The following is an 18164-nucleotide window of genomic DNA, read 5'->3' on the forward strand; positions in this document are numbered from 1 at the left end:
AGATTCCCCAGTCCCTTTCTCTGCAGCCTCAGCTGCACTGAAGATTTATGAACAGGAGACAGAGGCTCCTCTCCATTCATAAACACAGTTTACGATTCCCAGTAATGAATGCAGTGTCAGCGATCACCGACTGTGCATTCAGAAAAGGATGAAGTCGGTAAATGACATTTACAATTACCGGCTCCTTCCTCTGCTCTCCATCCAGACAGATCTGGGACGGGTAATCAGTGTGGCGGTGGGGGCAGTTATAAGCACCGACCTTCCTGTATAGCTTTTAATAAAGCAGCCGAAAGCTATACAGGGAGATCGGTGCTTGTAACTGCCCCCACCGATCATGAGCACCGATACTAGCATAAAACACACACACACACACACACACACACACACACACACACACACACACAATCCCGTGCAGGAGATAGGAGAGCCACCCTGTAGCAGTAAAATGCTACAGGGGTGGTCTGTAAGTGGTTAAGCTGGCCATACATGGATCAAAATTTGGCCTGTTTAGCAAGGACCGGCCAAATTTCTATCAATCCTGGCTGATTGGATCAACTTGAGAACAACCAGCCTGTCAGTTTTTTTTTTGTTACATGCTATAGCCACTGTTGAAATTTGCGCCCAAAAGCACTCCAGCCACGTTGGTAAAAGCTACCTCGGTCGAAAAGAGATTAAAACCAAAGTCTAGGTTTCCCGTACTTTAAAAATAGTTCTTGTGGGCCAAGTTTATCCAAACTATTACCAAGCTATTCGTCTGTTATGAGCGTGGTGTCATACTGTATTGGCATCAGTATGGCGGCCCTGTGTCCTGCAGCACAAAATTGAGTCAGGCTGAGTGCTTCTCAACCACAGGAAGTGTTGTATTCAACAATGAATACAAGGCTTCTTCTTACTGGCCGAGGTGAAGTGGGTGGATGGATGGTGCCACAATATTCACCTCGGCCAATCAGGAAAAGCTTAGTATTTTTTTTTTTTTTTTATATCAATGAAAACTTCCTCTGAATGGCTGCAAAGCACTCAGCCCAACCCTCTTTTTCCCCCCAGTAGCTGGGACTGCTGCAGAACACAATGCTGCATACAGTATTTAGCTGATGCTACTACAGTAAGGATGAGCTCTGGCGTGTTCAGAGCCCACCAGGAAGTCGGCACTGCGCTAATCACAGGCAGGGAGACATTGTCCCGATGCACAGCTGCAGAGATCGGGAAATGTCTCACTGCCTGTGATTAGCACAGCGCCGACTTCCTGGCGGGCTCTGCACATGGGCTGTGCGAACACACCGGAGATCATCCTTATACTACAGTAAGATACAGCAAAACAAAATCATGTGAATAGTTAATTTGGGCCACCTTGGCCCAAACTATTTAAAGGGACAGGAAACCTGGACTACAGCTTTAAGCTTACCCTATGGTCTTCATCCAAATCATCGTCATCATCTTCCTCATCTCCTCCCTCCTCTCCATCATCATCCCCATCGTCCTCATGGGGAATGTCTGGATGAGAATCTGTTCCCTCTTCCACAGGAGGCGATGAAGGGGCTTCACTCTGTAACAAAGACATCTAAAAGGTTAGATGTGAAGCGTGCTTTAACACTAGTTTCACACCTGTGTGTGGCTGCGGGTATTGCATCTGTTCCTGCACCCAAATCGCTCTGGCATGTATCGTAAAATCTTGGACGAGAACCTTCTTCCCTCAGCCAGAACACTGAAGATGGGTCATGGATGGGTCTTCCAGCATGACAATGACCCAAAACATACTGCCAAGGCAACAAAGGAGTGGCACAAGAAGCACATTAAATGTCATGGAGTGGTCTAGCCATAATTCTATAGAAAATTTATGGATGGAGCTGAACGTTGCCAAGTGACAGCCAAGAACCTTAAAAAGGGGTTGTAAAGGTACAATTCTTTTTCCCTAAATAGCTTCCTTTACCTTAGTGCAGTCCTCCTTCACTTACCTCATCCTTCCATTTTGCTTTAATGTCCTTATTTCTTCTGAGAAATCCTCACTTCCTGTTCTGTCTAACTCCACACAGTAATGCAAGGCTTTCTCCCTGGTGTGGAGTGTCTTGCTCGTCCCCTCCCTTGGACTACTGGAGAGTCAGGACGCCCACTAACACACAGCTCCTTTCGCTATCTGCAATGTAGAGAGCGTCCTGACTCTCCTGTAGTCCAAAGGAGGGGGCGAGCATGACACTCCACACCAGGGAGAAAGCCTTGCATTACTGAGTGGAGTTACAGACAGAAGAACAGTAAGTGAGGATTTCTCAGAAGAAATAAGGACATTTCACCCATGATAAAATTATAGACCCTTCATGTCTTTGTAAATGGGCAAACTTACAAAATCTGCAGGGGAGCAAATAATTATTTTCCCTGCTGTATAAAGTGGCCTCTGTGGAGCGCAACAGAACTACATGAGAGTTCCGTAAAACAAAAAAGAAATGCGTTGAGAGGAGAGCGCAGTCATGTGACTGACAGGTCTCCCCCAATCCCACAGCTTTCTCTGTTCTATCACCAACAGGACTTATCTGGCTACACGCTGCTGCCTGATTTGTATGAATCAAATGAGTCCCATTATGCATAATGGACAGTGGATAGTGATATCTGCTCTCCGTTATAAATGAGCCCCCTTAGTATTGCATGTTCCCTAAAGGATTAGAGAATGCTGCTCAAATGAAGCAATCTTTTCTACAAGTACCAGGCAACCAAATAGAGATGCATTCATCATTTCATCTCCCCTCATCTCAGAAGCCCTTGCAGGCACATCTCGTCAATCTTCGTGTGACACCACTTACCTTAGATTTGTATTTTTCCTTAATCTGGGGCCAGACAGAATCTTGGAAAGTGGAGACATCCACTGACTGCGAGCCTGAAAGGAGATCCTGAAAACAAGACAAGAGGCAGAATGAATCCCTCTTACTAAATTAAATCAGATTGGTTGCCAAAGGTTACTGCATATATATTTTTTCAGTCCAATACTGGCATTTGCTCCCACTTCCAGCGCCTCCTCCGTCCCCCCCCACCGTCTTCTGGGAGACACACAGGTGCCAGAAGACAGCAGGGACCATTCAGATTGTGCAGAGCGTCTTGTGCATGCGCAGTAGGGAACCAGGAAGTGAAGCCGCAAGGCTTCAGCTTATATTTCCCTTACTGAAGATGGCGGCGGCAGCAGCACCCGAGATCCGAGGGACAGATCGGCTTCGGGTGCCGACATCGCAGGCGCCCTGGACAGGCAAGTGTCCATATTTTAAAAGTCAGCAGCTGCAGTATTTTTTCTTAAAAGGGTAAGTTCACCTTTTAACAAAAAAATAATAAAAATGTACATTTTTTTTCCCTGAAAATAAAATAAAAACACGTGCATTTTGTAAATGTTTTGTTTCTGGAGCCTCTAAAGCATTGCGCTAGCGATCAATAGATCGCTGGCGTCATTCAGGTCTCCTGCAGATCTGTCAGTAATTTGTGCATTGTTCTTGTGGCCATCTGCACTTATGATTTCAGAGTTCCTGCACAGCACTTTCTCTGAAACTTGAGGCAGACAAATACACACATCGCAGTACATTACAGAAGGGTGCGTGCGCGCGCGTGCGTGTGTTTTAACCCCCGATGGAGATAGAAGCCAATGAGACTACCTGGGCTTCCTGGTCAGACAGGGAACCGTCTCCATCTGAATCAAGCTCCGAGTGGGACAGCAGCTCTTGTGTAGACAGTCTGGTGAGAGAAATATAAAAAAAATTACATTAAGCCTGGACAGATTAACCTATGCATTTCTTGCAAGTGCTTATTTTCTGTCTCCCTTTTAAATAAGACATGTTATGGCTTTGCACAGAGCAGCCCCTGCTCTCCTCACTGGCTGTGATTGACAGCAAGAGCCAATGGCTTCCAATGCTGTATTCGAGCCAAAATGAGAGACGCTGCTCTTATGCACATCACTGGATCGAGATGGCATGCAGGCAAGTATAAGAGGAAGCTGGTGGGGGGGGGGGAGCTGCATGTAAAAATTTTTTTTACCTTAATGCATTCTCTGCATTAAAAAGGTAAAACACTTTCTGCTTTTAGAACCACTTTAAAAAGGGAGAAGTCCAGCCTGAGCTCTTTAGGCTGGGCTTCTCCTCTGTCACAGGAGTGCAATTCGTTTTGCACTCCTGTGACCAGTTTTCAGCAGAGAGTGGACTTCGGTCACCTAGTTCAGTCGAGGCACCGCGTCATCCCGACTTCCCAAGTCTGGATCGGCCAGCTGCCTTGACCGATTGCAGTCACAGCAACCTGCTGAGACGGCCGCTCCCCACCACTCCCCGCCCCGTTTACAGCTCAGCATCCATGATTAGAGCAGGAGAGATGCTGACTGACAGGCAGAATCCCTCTGCTTCGGGAGGGAAGAGAATTGAGCCATCGGCAGTGTTCAGGGGCTCGGTTCGCAGTGAAGAGGTGGCAGGGTACAGCTGCATTGGTCCGCTGCTCCATTCACATAGGCAAGTATGAATATTAAAAAAAAAACACACACACACACACACACACACACACACACACACACACACACACACACACTTTTCTTTTAACATCCATACACCGTAGAATGAATGAAAAAATGTAAGGTTTGTGACCCTGTACTCAAGAGGAATACGTCTGCCCTATAAGCTTCCCTTGCCCGGTACCAGCACGATCCAAGATTCCTTAGTCACTAGCCCTAACTCAGTGTATGGTGGTAAGAAAACAAAACTTTTTTTTTTAAAACAAAGGCACAATGAGATATACACCAAGGCCCATTTTGCACCTATGGAGTGTTCTGATCGGCCTGTGAGTTTTTTCAGGCGGATCTGAACAGGCGCTCCATGTATCTCTATGGAACGTCGGATGTCAGCGGTGACATGTCCGCTGACACCCGATCAGCCTCGATCCGATCCTCTCTGCTAAAATGCAAACCCTATTTTGCATCAGTCTGGCGGACCGGATCTGATGAAAAACAAAACAGACTGTTAGTTTTCACCTGATCCCCCATAAAGGCGAGCGGAGATCCGACAGGGCGGGTCCCTGCACAGTTTGCAGAGACATACCGGTCATCTACTGGCTCAGCAGGGGATCAACGGAGTGATCCCCGCTGAGCAAGCAGATGTTTAAAAACGGATCCTCACAGGATCCACAGATGTGAAAGGGGCCCAAGGGGACAATCCCCCTTCTCTGCATGACGATTTAGGGCGGGGTAAATCGTACATCCAGTAACGAGAGACACAGGTACCGTATTTTCCAGCGTATAAGATGACTTTTTGCATCTAAAATCATGCCTCAAAAGTCAGGGGTCGTCTTATACGCCGGGTACCTGTCTGTCAGACAACGGCCATCCATTATTCAATGGCAGGGAATGGAATGGCACAGTGAGGCATGTATAGATGGCACAGTGAGGCATGCATAGATGGCACAGTGAGGGGTCGTCTTATACAGTGAGTATATCCCAAAACCAACATTTTAGCTGGAAAATTAGGGGGTCGTCTTATACGCTGGCAAATACGGTACAATAGGACTTTTCAACAGTCTTATCAGCAGGTAGGGCTGTTGGAGAAATCCCCCCCCCTCCTAGAAACACTGCGTAAACAGTAAAGAGGAGTCGGGCGTGGCAACAATGGCGGCCGATAATGGTTCCATAAGCCCGGCTGGTAGAAGTGTGACTGCCTGGTAACTTATGAACAGTCACCCTTTAAATCTGGGTAACAAAGTGCTGTATTGTTGGTGTAAACCGTATTATTTCCAATGCCAGCATCACAGGGAATGATCGGGGCACATGAGGCAAAAAATGCCCAGAAATAGTCCCGTACAAGCACATAACAGATAACTTGGCTGGTTCAGGGAACAGGCAATTCAGGGAAACAAGGAGAGACTAAATGGGACTGGTACTGTCACAACGTTACTCTCCCAAAACTGCACTCAATAAGCAATAGATGGAGAACCCCTCTCTATTGCACCTCTTCCAATACAGCATGAAAGGAGGATTCATGGACTAGGAAGCTCTCCATAAAAACACCCATTTTCACACAATACAAGAAAAGTATACACTTACGTCCCATCGGAGTTCTCATCCAGCTCAGTAAAAGCTTCCAGCGATTTCTTCTTTTCAAAGGCAGCCTTCTCTGCTTCTCTCCTCTCTAAGACACAAACATACATGTCAATGTATGCAGATAAACCCACATTGTATACCAATAATAAGCTTACAGTGATTGTACTGGCCTTACCTTCCCATTCCTTTTTGTGCGCATCCTTTGCTTCCTTCTCTGGTGTCTCTGCTTCCTCTTTTTTGGCAAGCAGAGAGTCGACCTCCGACTGTGCGCTCTGACGCTTCTCCACCATTTCTTGTAGCCTCACCTGCCATAGAAACATTTGTCAACGCATTGTACTGTTCTCTTATACATCTACCTTTTCTTTATCACCCATGTTTTACCGCAATACAGATGTCTGTTCTCTACCACCCACTCTATACTGCAATACAGATGTCTGTTCTCTACCACCCACTCTATACTGCAATACAGATGTCTGTTCCCTACCACCCGCTCTATACTGCAATACAGATGTCTGTTCCCTACCACCCACTCTATACTGCAATACAGATGTCTGTTCCCTACCACCCGCTCTATACTGCAATACGGATGTCTATTTTCCAGGTTAACTCTATTCAAATCCTACAATAAATTGTTTTCCAATTTACTACACCACCTACTAACAATAGAGGGAAATGTTTCAGCTCCCTTTCGGCGGGACAGGATATCGGTCTTTGACAGGGATCCTGCTCCCACATCCGGCAGTCCACGCCCCATGACATCACCGTGGGGCTTCCTCCTCCTCTTCCTCCTCCCCCCGTTGCCAGGCCAGTAGGGGCATCACGCATCTGCAGTAGGGGTCACGGCGTGAAGCTGTAAGGCTACACTGCCGGGTTCCCTTACCCACAATGGCGGCAGCAGCACCGGACAGCTGGAAGCATCAGCTGCGGTGCCAACATCACTGACTCCAGGACAGGTAAGTGTCCTATTATTAAAAGCCAGCAGCTGCAGTATGTGTAGCTGCTGGCTTTTAATTATTTTATTTTTTTTCGGGCAGAACTCCGCTTTAACCACTTAAGACCCGGAACCAAAATGCAGGTAAAGGACCCTGACAGTTTTTGCGATTCGTGCGACGTGGCTCCCAAACAAAATTGGCGTCCTTTTTTTCCCACAAAGAGCTTTCTTTTGGAGGTATTTGATCACATCTGCGGTTTTTATTTTTTGCGCTAAACAAAAATAGAGCGACAATTTTGAAAAAAAAATGCAATATTTTTTACTATAATAAATATCACCCAAAAATATATATAGAAAAAAAAATACTTCCCCCCCTCAGTTTAGGCCGATACGTATTCTACCTATTTTTGGTATAAAAAAAAAAAAAAAAAAAAAAAAAAAATCGCAATAAGCGTTTATCGATTGGTTTGCGCAAAATGTATAGTGTTTACAAAATAGGGGATAGTTTTATTGCATTTTTATAAAAAAATATGTTTTTACTACTATTGGCGGCGATCAGCGATTTTTTTCGTGACCGTGACATTATGGCGGACACATCTGACAATTTTGACACATTTTTGGGACAATTGTCATTTTCACAGCTAAAAATGCTATAAAAATGCATTGTTTACTGTGAAAATGACAATTGCAGATTGGGAGTTAACCACTAGGGCAGGGGTCTCAAACTCAAATTACCTGAGGGCCACAAGACAAGTTTTCATATGCCATGGGGGCCGCATGCAAACTTTCAAACTTCAAAAACAACAGTACTGGTGTCAGCGAACACAAATTATTAACCCCCAAGCACTGGTGTCAGCGAGCGCATTATTACCACCAGCACTGGTGTAAGTCAGGGTTTGACAAATTTGCTTGGAATCTAGGAGCCAGCTAAAAAAGTTAGGAGCCAGAAAACGCACCCCGTCTCGACGGGCTTGAGCGCAGAAGCGAACACATACGTGAGCAGCGCCCGCATATGTAAACGGTGTTCAAACCACACATGTGAGGTATCGCTGCGATTGGTAGAGTGAGAGCAATAATTCTAGCACTAGACCTCCTCTGTAACTTAAAACATGCAACCTGTAGATTTATTTAAACGTCACCTATGAAGATTTTAAAGGGTAAAAAAGTTTGACGGCATTCCACAAGCGGACGCAATTTTGAAGCGTGACATGTTGGGTATGAATTTACTCGGCGTAACATTATCTTTCATAATATAAAAAAAAAATGGGGATAACTTTACCGTTTTATTTTTGAATTAAAAAAAGTGTAATTTTTTCCCAAAAAAGTGCGCTTGGAAGACCGCTGTGCAAATACGGCGTAACAGATAGTATTGCAACGATCGCCATTTTATTCTCTAGGGTGTTAGGATAAAAAATATATATAATGTTTGGGGGTTCTAATTAGAGGGAAGAAGATGGCAGTGAAAATAGTGTAAAATGACATTAGAATTGCTGTTTAAAGCGGGGGTTCACCCTTAGAGGGCACTTTTTCCCCTTAGATTCCTGCTCGTTTTTACTAGGGGAATCGGCTATTTATTTTAAAATATGTGCAGTACTTACCCGTTTACGAGACACATCCTCTCCGTCGCTTCCGGGTATGGGCTTCGGGAATGGGCGTTCCTTCTTGATTGACAGGTTTCCGAGAGGCTTCCGACGGTCGCATCCATCGCGTCACGATTTTCCGAAAGAAGCCGAACGTCGGTGCGCAGGCGCAGTATAGAGCCGCACCTTCTTTCGGCTACGAGTGACGCGATGGATGCGACCGTCGGAAGCCTCTCGGAAGAATGTCAATCAAGAAGGAACGCCCGCTCCCGAAGACCCATACCCGGAAGCGACGGAAGAAGATGCAGCTCGAAAACGGGTAAGTACTGCACATATTTTAATATAAATAGCCGATTCCCCTAGACCGAACGAGCAGGAAGCTAAGGGGAGATTTTTTTTTTTTTTTTTAAATGGGTGAACTCCCGCTTTAACTTGTAATGCTTAACTTGTAATACCAACGTCCACCACCAGATGGCGCCAGCTCACATCTGGTGGTAATAACTTGTAATACCAACGGCTCACCACCAGATAGCACCAGCTCAAAAAAAAAAATAAAAAAAAAAAAAAAAATTTTTTTTTTTTACTCTTTGCTCCCCCCACTTCCGCCCTGCCTGAGGGCCATTTATAACTGGTCCGCGGGCCGCAAATGGCCCGCGGGCCGGTACTTTGAGACCACTGCACTAGGGGCACTGAAGGGGTTAAGTGTGACCTCATGTGTTTTTAACTGTAGGGGGGCGGGGCTGGACGTGTGACATCATTGATTGTGTTTCCCTATATCAGGGTACGCACGATAAATGACAGCGCCACAGTGAAGAACAGGAAAGGTGTGTTTACACACAGCTCTCCTCGTTCTTCAGCTCCGGGGACCGTTCGCGGGACTCCAGCAGCGATCGGGTCCTTCGGACCGGGCCACGGGCGTGCGACCGCGACCCATGGCTAGGCACTTAAAGAGGACGTACAGGTACAAGCTTGTGCCCAGCCGTGCCATTCTGCCAACGTATATGTGCAGGAGGCGGTCCTTAAGTGGTTAAAGCAATTGCGTTTACAAGCCCACATTTCTGTGGGAGAGGTGTCCTTTTCCACAGCTGGACAATACCTGTTTCTCTTCACGTCCCTTTCGGGAATCTTCAATATACTTCTGTTTCAGCAGCATTCCCTCCCGAGCCATTTCAGCTTTCTTCTCCAGCTCTTCTCGCTCCTTTCGACCCATCTCCCTGAGAAACATAGCAGTAAATGAAGAGATGTCATGAGGCCTAGTGCACATTGGCTATTGATCTTGTGAAAACAAGTGTGAATAATATATGCAATTGGAGTTGTCAATTTTCAAGCAGCTTTGCTGACCGGCATTAAAAAGGAGTATGCTTTTTTTTAGATTCATACTTACCTATGTGGATGCAGCATCAGACCAATGCTGCATCTGTCCCCCTCCGTCTACGCACCGAGAACCGAGCCACCGAACATTGCCAATGGCTCAGTTCTCACAGATCCCAGAGAGGAGAGATGTCGTCAGTCAGCATCTCTCCTCTCTGCTCCTCTACGCTCATTGGAGTGCTGAGCTGTGGAGGGGCGGGGAGTGGCCGTCTCGGCGGCTCGCCGAGACGGCCATAGGTCAAGGCAGCTGGCAGATCCAGACTTGGGAAGTCGGGATGATGCGCTGCCTCAACTGATGGCAGTGACGTCAGCGGAGAGTGGACTTTAGACCGCTCTCCCCTGAAAACGGGTCACAGGAGTGCAAAAGAATTGCACTGCTGTGACCCAGAGGAGGAGCACAGCCTAAAAAGCTCAGGCTAGACTTCTCCTTTAATAACGCTGTTTGAAGTTTGCCTATAATGGGACAAGACCTTATTTATCAAAGCGTCTGAAGGAGAAACTCATCTTGTTCTTTCTAAAGGGAACGGAAAAAAAATTCAAATTTTTTCAGAAGCCCCCGAAATATTTTTTATAAATCTGGCATTTACCGATTTATTAGATCTTCTTGGCAGCAGAGACATTCTTACCTGCAGGTGTTCTGGCAGTTTGCTCCACTGTTATACTCATCAGTAGTGTCACAGCAATCTGCATCATAAGAAAATAGTGTAAGCTCTACAGTGCAAAATTGTTCAACAAAATTCTGTTTTCATATGTTTTGGGCCAAGCTGGTACAAACAATTTCCACAACTACCGGTATTTTATTCTGGTGTGGCATACCATACAGTAGTAGCATTAATTACATACAGAATGCAGCACTGTGCTCTGACAGAACCATGAGGGACTTTCCGTCTGCTACTGCAACAAAATTGAGTCGAGTGCGTCTCTGCTATTTAGAGGATACTTTGTATTAGCGTTGTCCCGATACCACTTTAAGACCGAGTACAAGTACCGATACTTTTTTTCCAGTACTCGCCGATACCGAATACCGATACTTTTTTTTAATCTCATGTGAAAGTGTCACGTGTCAGTATTTTTATTTATTTTTTATCTTTAACAATTTGTTTTTAATTTTTTTTTATTTATAATGGGCCAGATTCAAGAAGCAATTGCGCCTGTGTAACCATAGGTTACACAGCGCAATTGCTTACTTGCTCCGGCGTAGTGAATGCTCCTGATTCAGGAACATCGCTACGCCGACTGCAGCCTAAAATCTGCGTGGCATAAGGCTCTTATGCCACGCAGATTTTAGGCTGCATTCTTGCGTTGGCCGGTAGGGGGCGCTCCCATTGTGATCTGTGTATAGTATGCAAATTGCATACGAACACCGATTCACAACGTTGCGCGAGCCCTGCGTATACAAATTACGAAGTTTGCGTACGTCGGGTTTCGCGCAAGGTTACGCATCCTAATAGCAGGCGCAGCCAATGCTATAGGATACCCATGTTCCCGCGTCGCGATATTTAAAATCTACGTCGTTTGCGTAAGTGAATCGTGAATGGCGCTGGACGCCATTTACGTTCACTTTGAAGCAAATGACGTCCTTGCGACGTCATTTGCCGCAATGCACGTCGGGAAAGTTTCCCGACGGAGCATGCGCTCGGCGCGGGAGCGCGCCTAATTTAAATGATTCCCGCCCCCGCCAATTTTGCCGGCGCGCCCTCGCAATTTACGGAGCTACTGCTCCGTGAATCTAGGGCATCGCAAAATATTTGCGGGGGCGCAGGGCAAAATCGTTGCCCTGTGCCTCCGCAAATAAAGAGCAAATGTACCTGAATCTGGGCCAATGTTTTCTTTTTTTTTTTAAGGGGGGCGTCAGTGTGTTTTTTCTTTAATTTTTTTATTTTCTACAATAATTTTTTTTTATTCTTTATTTTTTTATTTATTTATTTTTTCAGCCCTGTTAGGGGGGCTTTGGTGAGATATCAGGGGTCTTAACAGACCTCTAACATCTCCCCTCTGAGACAGAGAAAGGGACTAGAGACACATGTTCCCTGTCCCTTTCTCAGCAGCATTAGCTGCGCTGAAAATGAATGGAGAGAAGACAGCGGCTTCTCTTCATTCATTAACTGAAACATTTGTAAACACAGGTTACAATGTTTCAGTTATGTGAATGGACAGAGTCAGTGATCACGGACTATACATTCGGAGCAGTAAGGAGCCGGATTTATTGACATCCTGACATTTCCAGGGGGTGGAGGAGCACGGAAGGGGAGAAAAACACGGCGGCATACACAGGATACACGGCGGCATACAGGGAGGGAGGGAGACAGACTGCAGCAAAACGGAGGACACGGGACAGTCAGCAGTGATCGTGTGTGGGGGAGTTACAAGCACCGATCACCGCTGATTTTAAAGCAGCTGAAAGCCGCGCGGGGGGGGGGGGAGGGGTGTAGAGCGAAGCGGAGAAATTAATTTTAAATCTATACAGCGGTGATCGGTGCTTGTAACTTCCCCATGCACTGATCACTGCTGACAGTACAAGTATCGGGTGAAGCATCGGGAGCATTTGCCCGAGTACAAGTACTCGGGCAAATGCTTGGTATCGGTATCAGGACAGCCCTACTTTGTATATTTATGAATACAAGGCTTCATCTGAATGGCCGAGGTGGTGAGGCAAGCAGATTGTGCTATGATTTTCACCTTAGCCAATCAGAGGAAGTCTTGTATTGATTCATAAAAATACAGGGGGTTATCTCTTAATAGGCTATAAATGCTAGACTATAAATGGTTGAGAATAAATCATAAGCTCGTATGCGTTTTGGAAGCAATGAAGATCGACATCCTTAGCTAGTGTGAAGCCCGGTTTTACACGCCTTCTGTTCTTCCACTGATAATAATGCAAACACTTCTGCTCTTGTCCTACAGGCATTTCATTGTGTGGAAACTGCGTATGGTTTTAAAATCTTCATCATTTCTTTACTCTTTGTGAAATATAATTTTCAAGTAAATTATTGAAAAGGTAAAATACAAGGGGGTTGATTTACTAAAACTGGAAAGTGCAAAATCTGGTGCAACTGTGCATGGTAGCCAGTTTCTAACTTCAGCTTGTTCAATTAAGGTTCTGTTTCCACTATTGCGACCCAAAAGTTGCATGATTTTGATGTGACCGGAAACAATGCCTGTGTATTCTTGAGGTCTATGGACCTCAAGTCGCATAAAAGTGGGACCAAAGTAGTGCAGGGACTACTTTAAAGTCGCAGATACGAACGTTACTCATTGGCAATCATGGGGGAACGACTTGTCATGCGACTTAAAGGGGTTGTAAAGGAAAAATGTATTTTTCATAATAAGCATCCTTTACCTGCAGACATTCCTCTTTTCACTTCCTCATTGTTCGTTTTTGCTCAGAAGTTGCTCTATTTCTTCTCTGTTCACTTCCTGCTTGTCTGATTGTTACTGACCACCGTGAAGGGAGGCTTTACTGCGGTGGTCAGTGACGTGCTCACCCCCTCCTGGGAACTACATCTGTGCGGCAGGATGCTCTCTACGTGTTAGAGACTTCAAGGTGTGAATTACTGGGCGTGCCGCAATGCATACTGGGAAATGTAGTTCTTACATGAACGAGCGATGCAAACCAGGAAGTAAATGAGAGAACAGAAACTAGAATGCCGGAGGTGATATAGATGAAGGAATTTAATAGGTATTTACTCGTTTTTTAACAGAATCATTACACTATTCTGTCTGTCTACCTTGCAGACATTAATTTTAGGCAAAACATTTTTTCCCTTTAGTGACCCTTTAAGTCCCAAGTCGCATGATAAGTCGCACTAGTGGAAACTGAGCCTAAAAGGAGAAGTCCAGCCTGAGCTTGTTTAGCTGTACTTTTCCTATGGATCACAGGAGTGCAGTTCGCTTCGCACTCCTGTGACCCATTTTCAGCAGAGAGTGGGCTGAAGTCTGCTCTCTGCTAACGTCACACAAGTCAGTCCAGGCTCGGGATCCACCCAGATCCCAGCTCAGCCTTTCAGAGAGCCGTTGAGAGCCTGAGTAGGCCACTTCCACAGCCCAGCCAATAAAATATGGAAGCTGATTGGTTTCTTTGCAGACCTGCACCAGATTTTGCACTCTCCAGTTTTAGTAAATGAACCACAAAGTTTCCTCCGAATGTCTGAGAAGCACTCAGCCTGGCTCTATTTTGTTGCAAACAGGAAGTGCCGGAGCACAGCGTTAAATACAGTGTACAGTACAGAATACCTTCGTTATGGAAAGAGTTTGTTTGGGATCTATTGGTCCAAACAAACTTAAAAGTGAAAGAAGAAAATAACTTCAGCTTCAACCTTCTCCCTGTGTGCCGGCTATGCTAGTGCTACACTGATCAAGCGGCCATCAATCTCCCTGTACAGTTTAGGCAGAAATACATGCATGATTTGAATAGTACTGCAAGTTCAGTACAAAAATTGTAGGAGGTAAACAAAATTGTCACAATACCACAGAAGTAGAGGGGAAATCTTCTGTTACAATGACAGCTATCAATGGTAGATTTCCCCTTATTTCAGGAAGATTTTTGTGACAAACCAGGACAGGGGCTGTTGGAGGGGACTGCAGGGTGGCCTCTTGCCTCTGGCCCATTGCCTACCGACTATGGGCCCTGGCTTTTGAGAGAGCAGATCATTCATGGCTTGGATTAATTCTTGGAATAGGACCGTCGGAGGCCCGGGCGTGACGTTATGACGTCACGCCCAGTACCCGGAAGTAAACAAAGCCGCAAATGCGGCTGTCGGCATGTGATCGGTGAATTTTTTTTCACCGATTTCATGCTTGTAAGCCTGGAGGAGAGATGTGGGGTCTTATTGACCCCACATCTCTCCATAAAGAGGACCTGTCACAGAGATCCCTATTACAAGGGATGTTTACATGCCTTGTAATAGGAATAAAAGTGATAAAAAAAAAAATAAAAAAAATAAGTGTTTTTTTATTTTAAACACCCCTGTCCCCGGTAGCTCGCACGCAGAAGCGAACATGCATGCAAGTCCACATATGTAAACGCCGTTCAAACCCCACATGTGGGGTATCGTCGCGTGCGTTAGAGCGTGTGCAAAAGTTCTAGCACTAGACTTCCTCTGTAACTCAAAAATAATAACCTGTAAAAAAAAATTAAAGTGTCGCCTATGGAGATTAAGTACCGAAGTTTGGCGCCATTCCATGAGTGTGCGCAATTTTAAAGCGCAACATGTTAGGTATCTATTTACTCGGCGTAACATCATCTTTCACATTATACAAAACAAAATTGGGCTAACTTTACCGTTTTGTTATTTTTTTTAATTCATGAAACAGTTTTTTTCCCTAGAAAAAGGCGTTTGAAAACTTATTGCGCAAATACCGTGCGAGGAAAAAAAGTGGCAATGACCGCCATTTTATTCCCTAGGGCGTCTGCTAAAAAAAATAAAAATATAATGTTTGGGGGTTCTGATTAATTTTCTAGCAAAAAAAAAATTGTGATTTTTACATGAAGGAGAGAAGTGCCAAAATAGGCCCGGTTGTCGAGTGGTTAAATTCCTCAATTTTCTGTGTATTACACTTACCACAAATACCGTCATTAACCCGAGATGAAGGTATGTACATGGGCCGATACCCGGCATTGGTGCAGTGGAATTTACCATTGGAACACGCAGATGTACCTGGTGGGGTGCAGAACAGACAACAGTTCTTATCAAATGTTTCATATTTAAAGATCATAGACTACTAAAAGTAAGAAATCTGTTACCAACACACAAATCACATCTAACCAGACACACACAGAATAAGACCATTACAAGAATATAGTTCCCCTTGTTCCTTGGAGTGTTACTGTTGATCTTTAGGCTTCATTTCCATGGACGTTTTTACAGCCACTTTTTTTAGCCTTTTTTACAGCTTAACCTCTTTGCCACCGCACTATAGACAAAAGACGTCTACAGCGCGGTCAAGTTGTTCTGGGAGGACGTCCTCCCAGAATCCTCCCCTGGGGCACGCTCCCAGAATCATCTGTGAACGCCGGGTCTAGAAGACCCGGCGTATCACAGTTCGCGTTAAATTGCTGCTGATAGCGGCCGTTTACCACGTGATCGCTCCGTCAAATGACAGAGCGATCACTTGTAAACAAACCGGCGTCATGTACCGATCGGTACAGTGTGAGAGGTGAGGGGGGAGGGGGGAGAGCGGAAGCAGCAGCAGCTGCTGTGGGCTGGATCTGTGACAAATGCAGTCACAGATCCAGCCATCCATCCCTCCCTGTGCAATACTCTGCAATACCACCCAATACTCTGCAATACCACCCAATACTCTGCAATACCACCCAATACTCTGCAATACCACCCAATACTCTGCAATACCACCCAATATGACAGAAACTAGATTTTTTTTTTTTTTTACAGAATTTTCAGTGTTTTTTATTTTGCACTACAGTCCATGTAACATGGTTTCCTATGGAACACATTCTGTAGTGCAAATCGCATAAAAATGCATAGGTGTGAATCCAGCCGAAATCCTTCACCCATGTGCCTGACCAAATGCCAAGGATCAGCCAAAGATATCCGAGGAATTGACATTCAGGTAGAGCTGACCAATCAGCAACTGTCCCTGCATACCGATCTTCTGCTTCGGTGGACAAAACGTGACCAAAGATAGGATCCTGTACCAAGCAGCTGCCCTGCCTTACCTGCCTCATCCAATCAGGGAATGTTGGCATCATTGAGAAAATACAAGGTGTTCTCAAAATGGTGCCTGTGCTGGGCAAGTGAGCACCCTCTTATGCCGCTCAGCAAGACTCAAGACAAGTGGTAATCACTGTAGCAGCTGTACCCATTATAGTGATTTTTCATCTTCCACAGAGACTAATCAGATATGACACATTCATACATTGGTCCAAGTTGGGCCGATTTACCTGTGCAAAAGCTTTGCCTAAACTTCAGCTGTAATAAACATACTCACCTGAACAGCAAATGCAGTGTTCTGTTACAATCCACTGCTGCACACAAGATCCTGTACCGCCATCTTTCTCTTACAGCATCAGGGGGCCAGCTGATGCTTCCTGGTTCTTGCAGTCAACTACCCAATGATGACCATGTCCCATATCATCAGGGGGGCAGCTGATGCTTCCTGGTTCTTGCAGTCAGCTACCCAATGATGCCCATGTCCCATATCATCAGGGGGGCAGCTGATGCTTCCTGGTTCTTGCAGTCAGCTACCCAATGATGCCCATGTCCCATATCATCAGGGGGGCAGCTGTAAAAAACAGTAGGAGATAGCTGGCAACCAGATGACACAATGCACCACAAGTGCTCGATTGCCTCAAAGCCCCCTGGGATGCATAAAGTGAGTGTCCCAGCTGGGGGAGGCAATTCCTTCCTTGATGAGAAATCCAGAAGTGCGTTTCCCGGATGTGCTCCTGCATTTCCTCATAGTGATAAAGACTGCCCACCCCCTTCTGCCTCCCATATATTCCTAATGGCCTGTTAGAGCCAATAAGAAGGGGGGGGGTGGGGGATTTAGTGACAAGCTTCAACACACATCAAGTCTGAGCTTTGATGGTTAAATCAGCCCAAAATTCTGCTATGACAGAAAGGGTAAGGGAAGGCGCTGCAGGTTTGGCATATTTCACTTAACCCTTTCACACCCAAGGGTAAAACAAATCTCAATGACCAAGCCCAATTTTGCAACTTTGACATGTGTTAGTAAAACTGCACACATCATCACAACTACTTAGTGCATTCAAGTGGATTATACAGCATCTTTTTTAATATAAAAAAAATATATATATATATATATATATATATATATATATATATATATATATATATATATATATATATATATATATATATATATATATATATATATATATATATATATATATATATATATATATAGATAGATAGATAGATAGAGAGAGATAGATAGATAGATAGATAGGATATCCTATCTATCTATCTATATAGATAGATATATATATATATATAGATATAGATATCTATCTATCTATCTACTCTGTTGAGGTCATTAGACGAAAAGCCGCGTCAGAGCGTGACCCACGACATCCCCGCTAACCCGGAAGTTACGTGTGCGCTTCACCCGCTCTCCAAACTAGGAAGCTGCTATGGTATCTGAAAGGATTCCCCTGCTCTCCATGGATGTCTGGATCTGGTGATAGCGCCCTCTGGGGTCACTTTTATGCTCATTTTATTGTGATTTGATGTACGTAGATAGGTTTAAGGGGGCTTTCAGT

General features: G+C 45.1%; 1 protein-coding gene across 2 annotated transcripts in view; it reads right to left on the reverse strand.

Moving 5' to 3' along the window:
* The window catches only part of PRKCSH (protein kinase C substrate 80K-H), a 44389-nt gene that overhangs the window by 20308 nt on the left and 5917 nt on the right, over positions 1-18164 (reverse strand). For both annotated transcript variants that reach the window (XM_040346527.1, XM_040346528.1), the window contains exons 3-10: positions 15484-15579; positions 10549-10606; positions 9648-9765; positions 6216-6345; positions 6044-6128; positions 3624-3702; positions 2790-2876; positions 1403-1543 (exon numbers count right to left, since the gene is read on the reverse strand). In XM_040346527.1, the coding sequence (XP_040202461.1) occupies positions 1403-1543; positions 2790-2876; positions 3624-3702; positions 6044-6128; positions 6216-6345; positions 9648-9765; positions 10549-10606; positions 15484-15579 (794 nt within the window). The remainder of the gene's footprint in view (positions 1-1402; positions 1544-2789; positions 2877-3623; positions 3703-6043; positions 6129-6215; positions 6346-9647; positions 9766-10548; positions 10607-15483; positions 15580-18164) is intronic.

Source organism: Rana temporaria, chromosome 3 (genome assembly GCF_905171775.1).
Source record: "Rana temporaria chromosome 3, aRanTem1.1, whole genome shotgun sequence".
Taxonomy (NCBI): domain Eukaryota; kingdom Metazoa; phylum Chordata; class Amphibia; order Anura; family Ranidae; genus Rana; species Rana temporaria.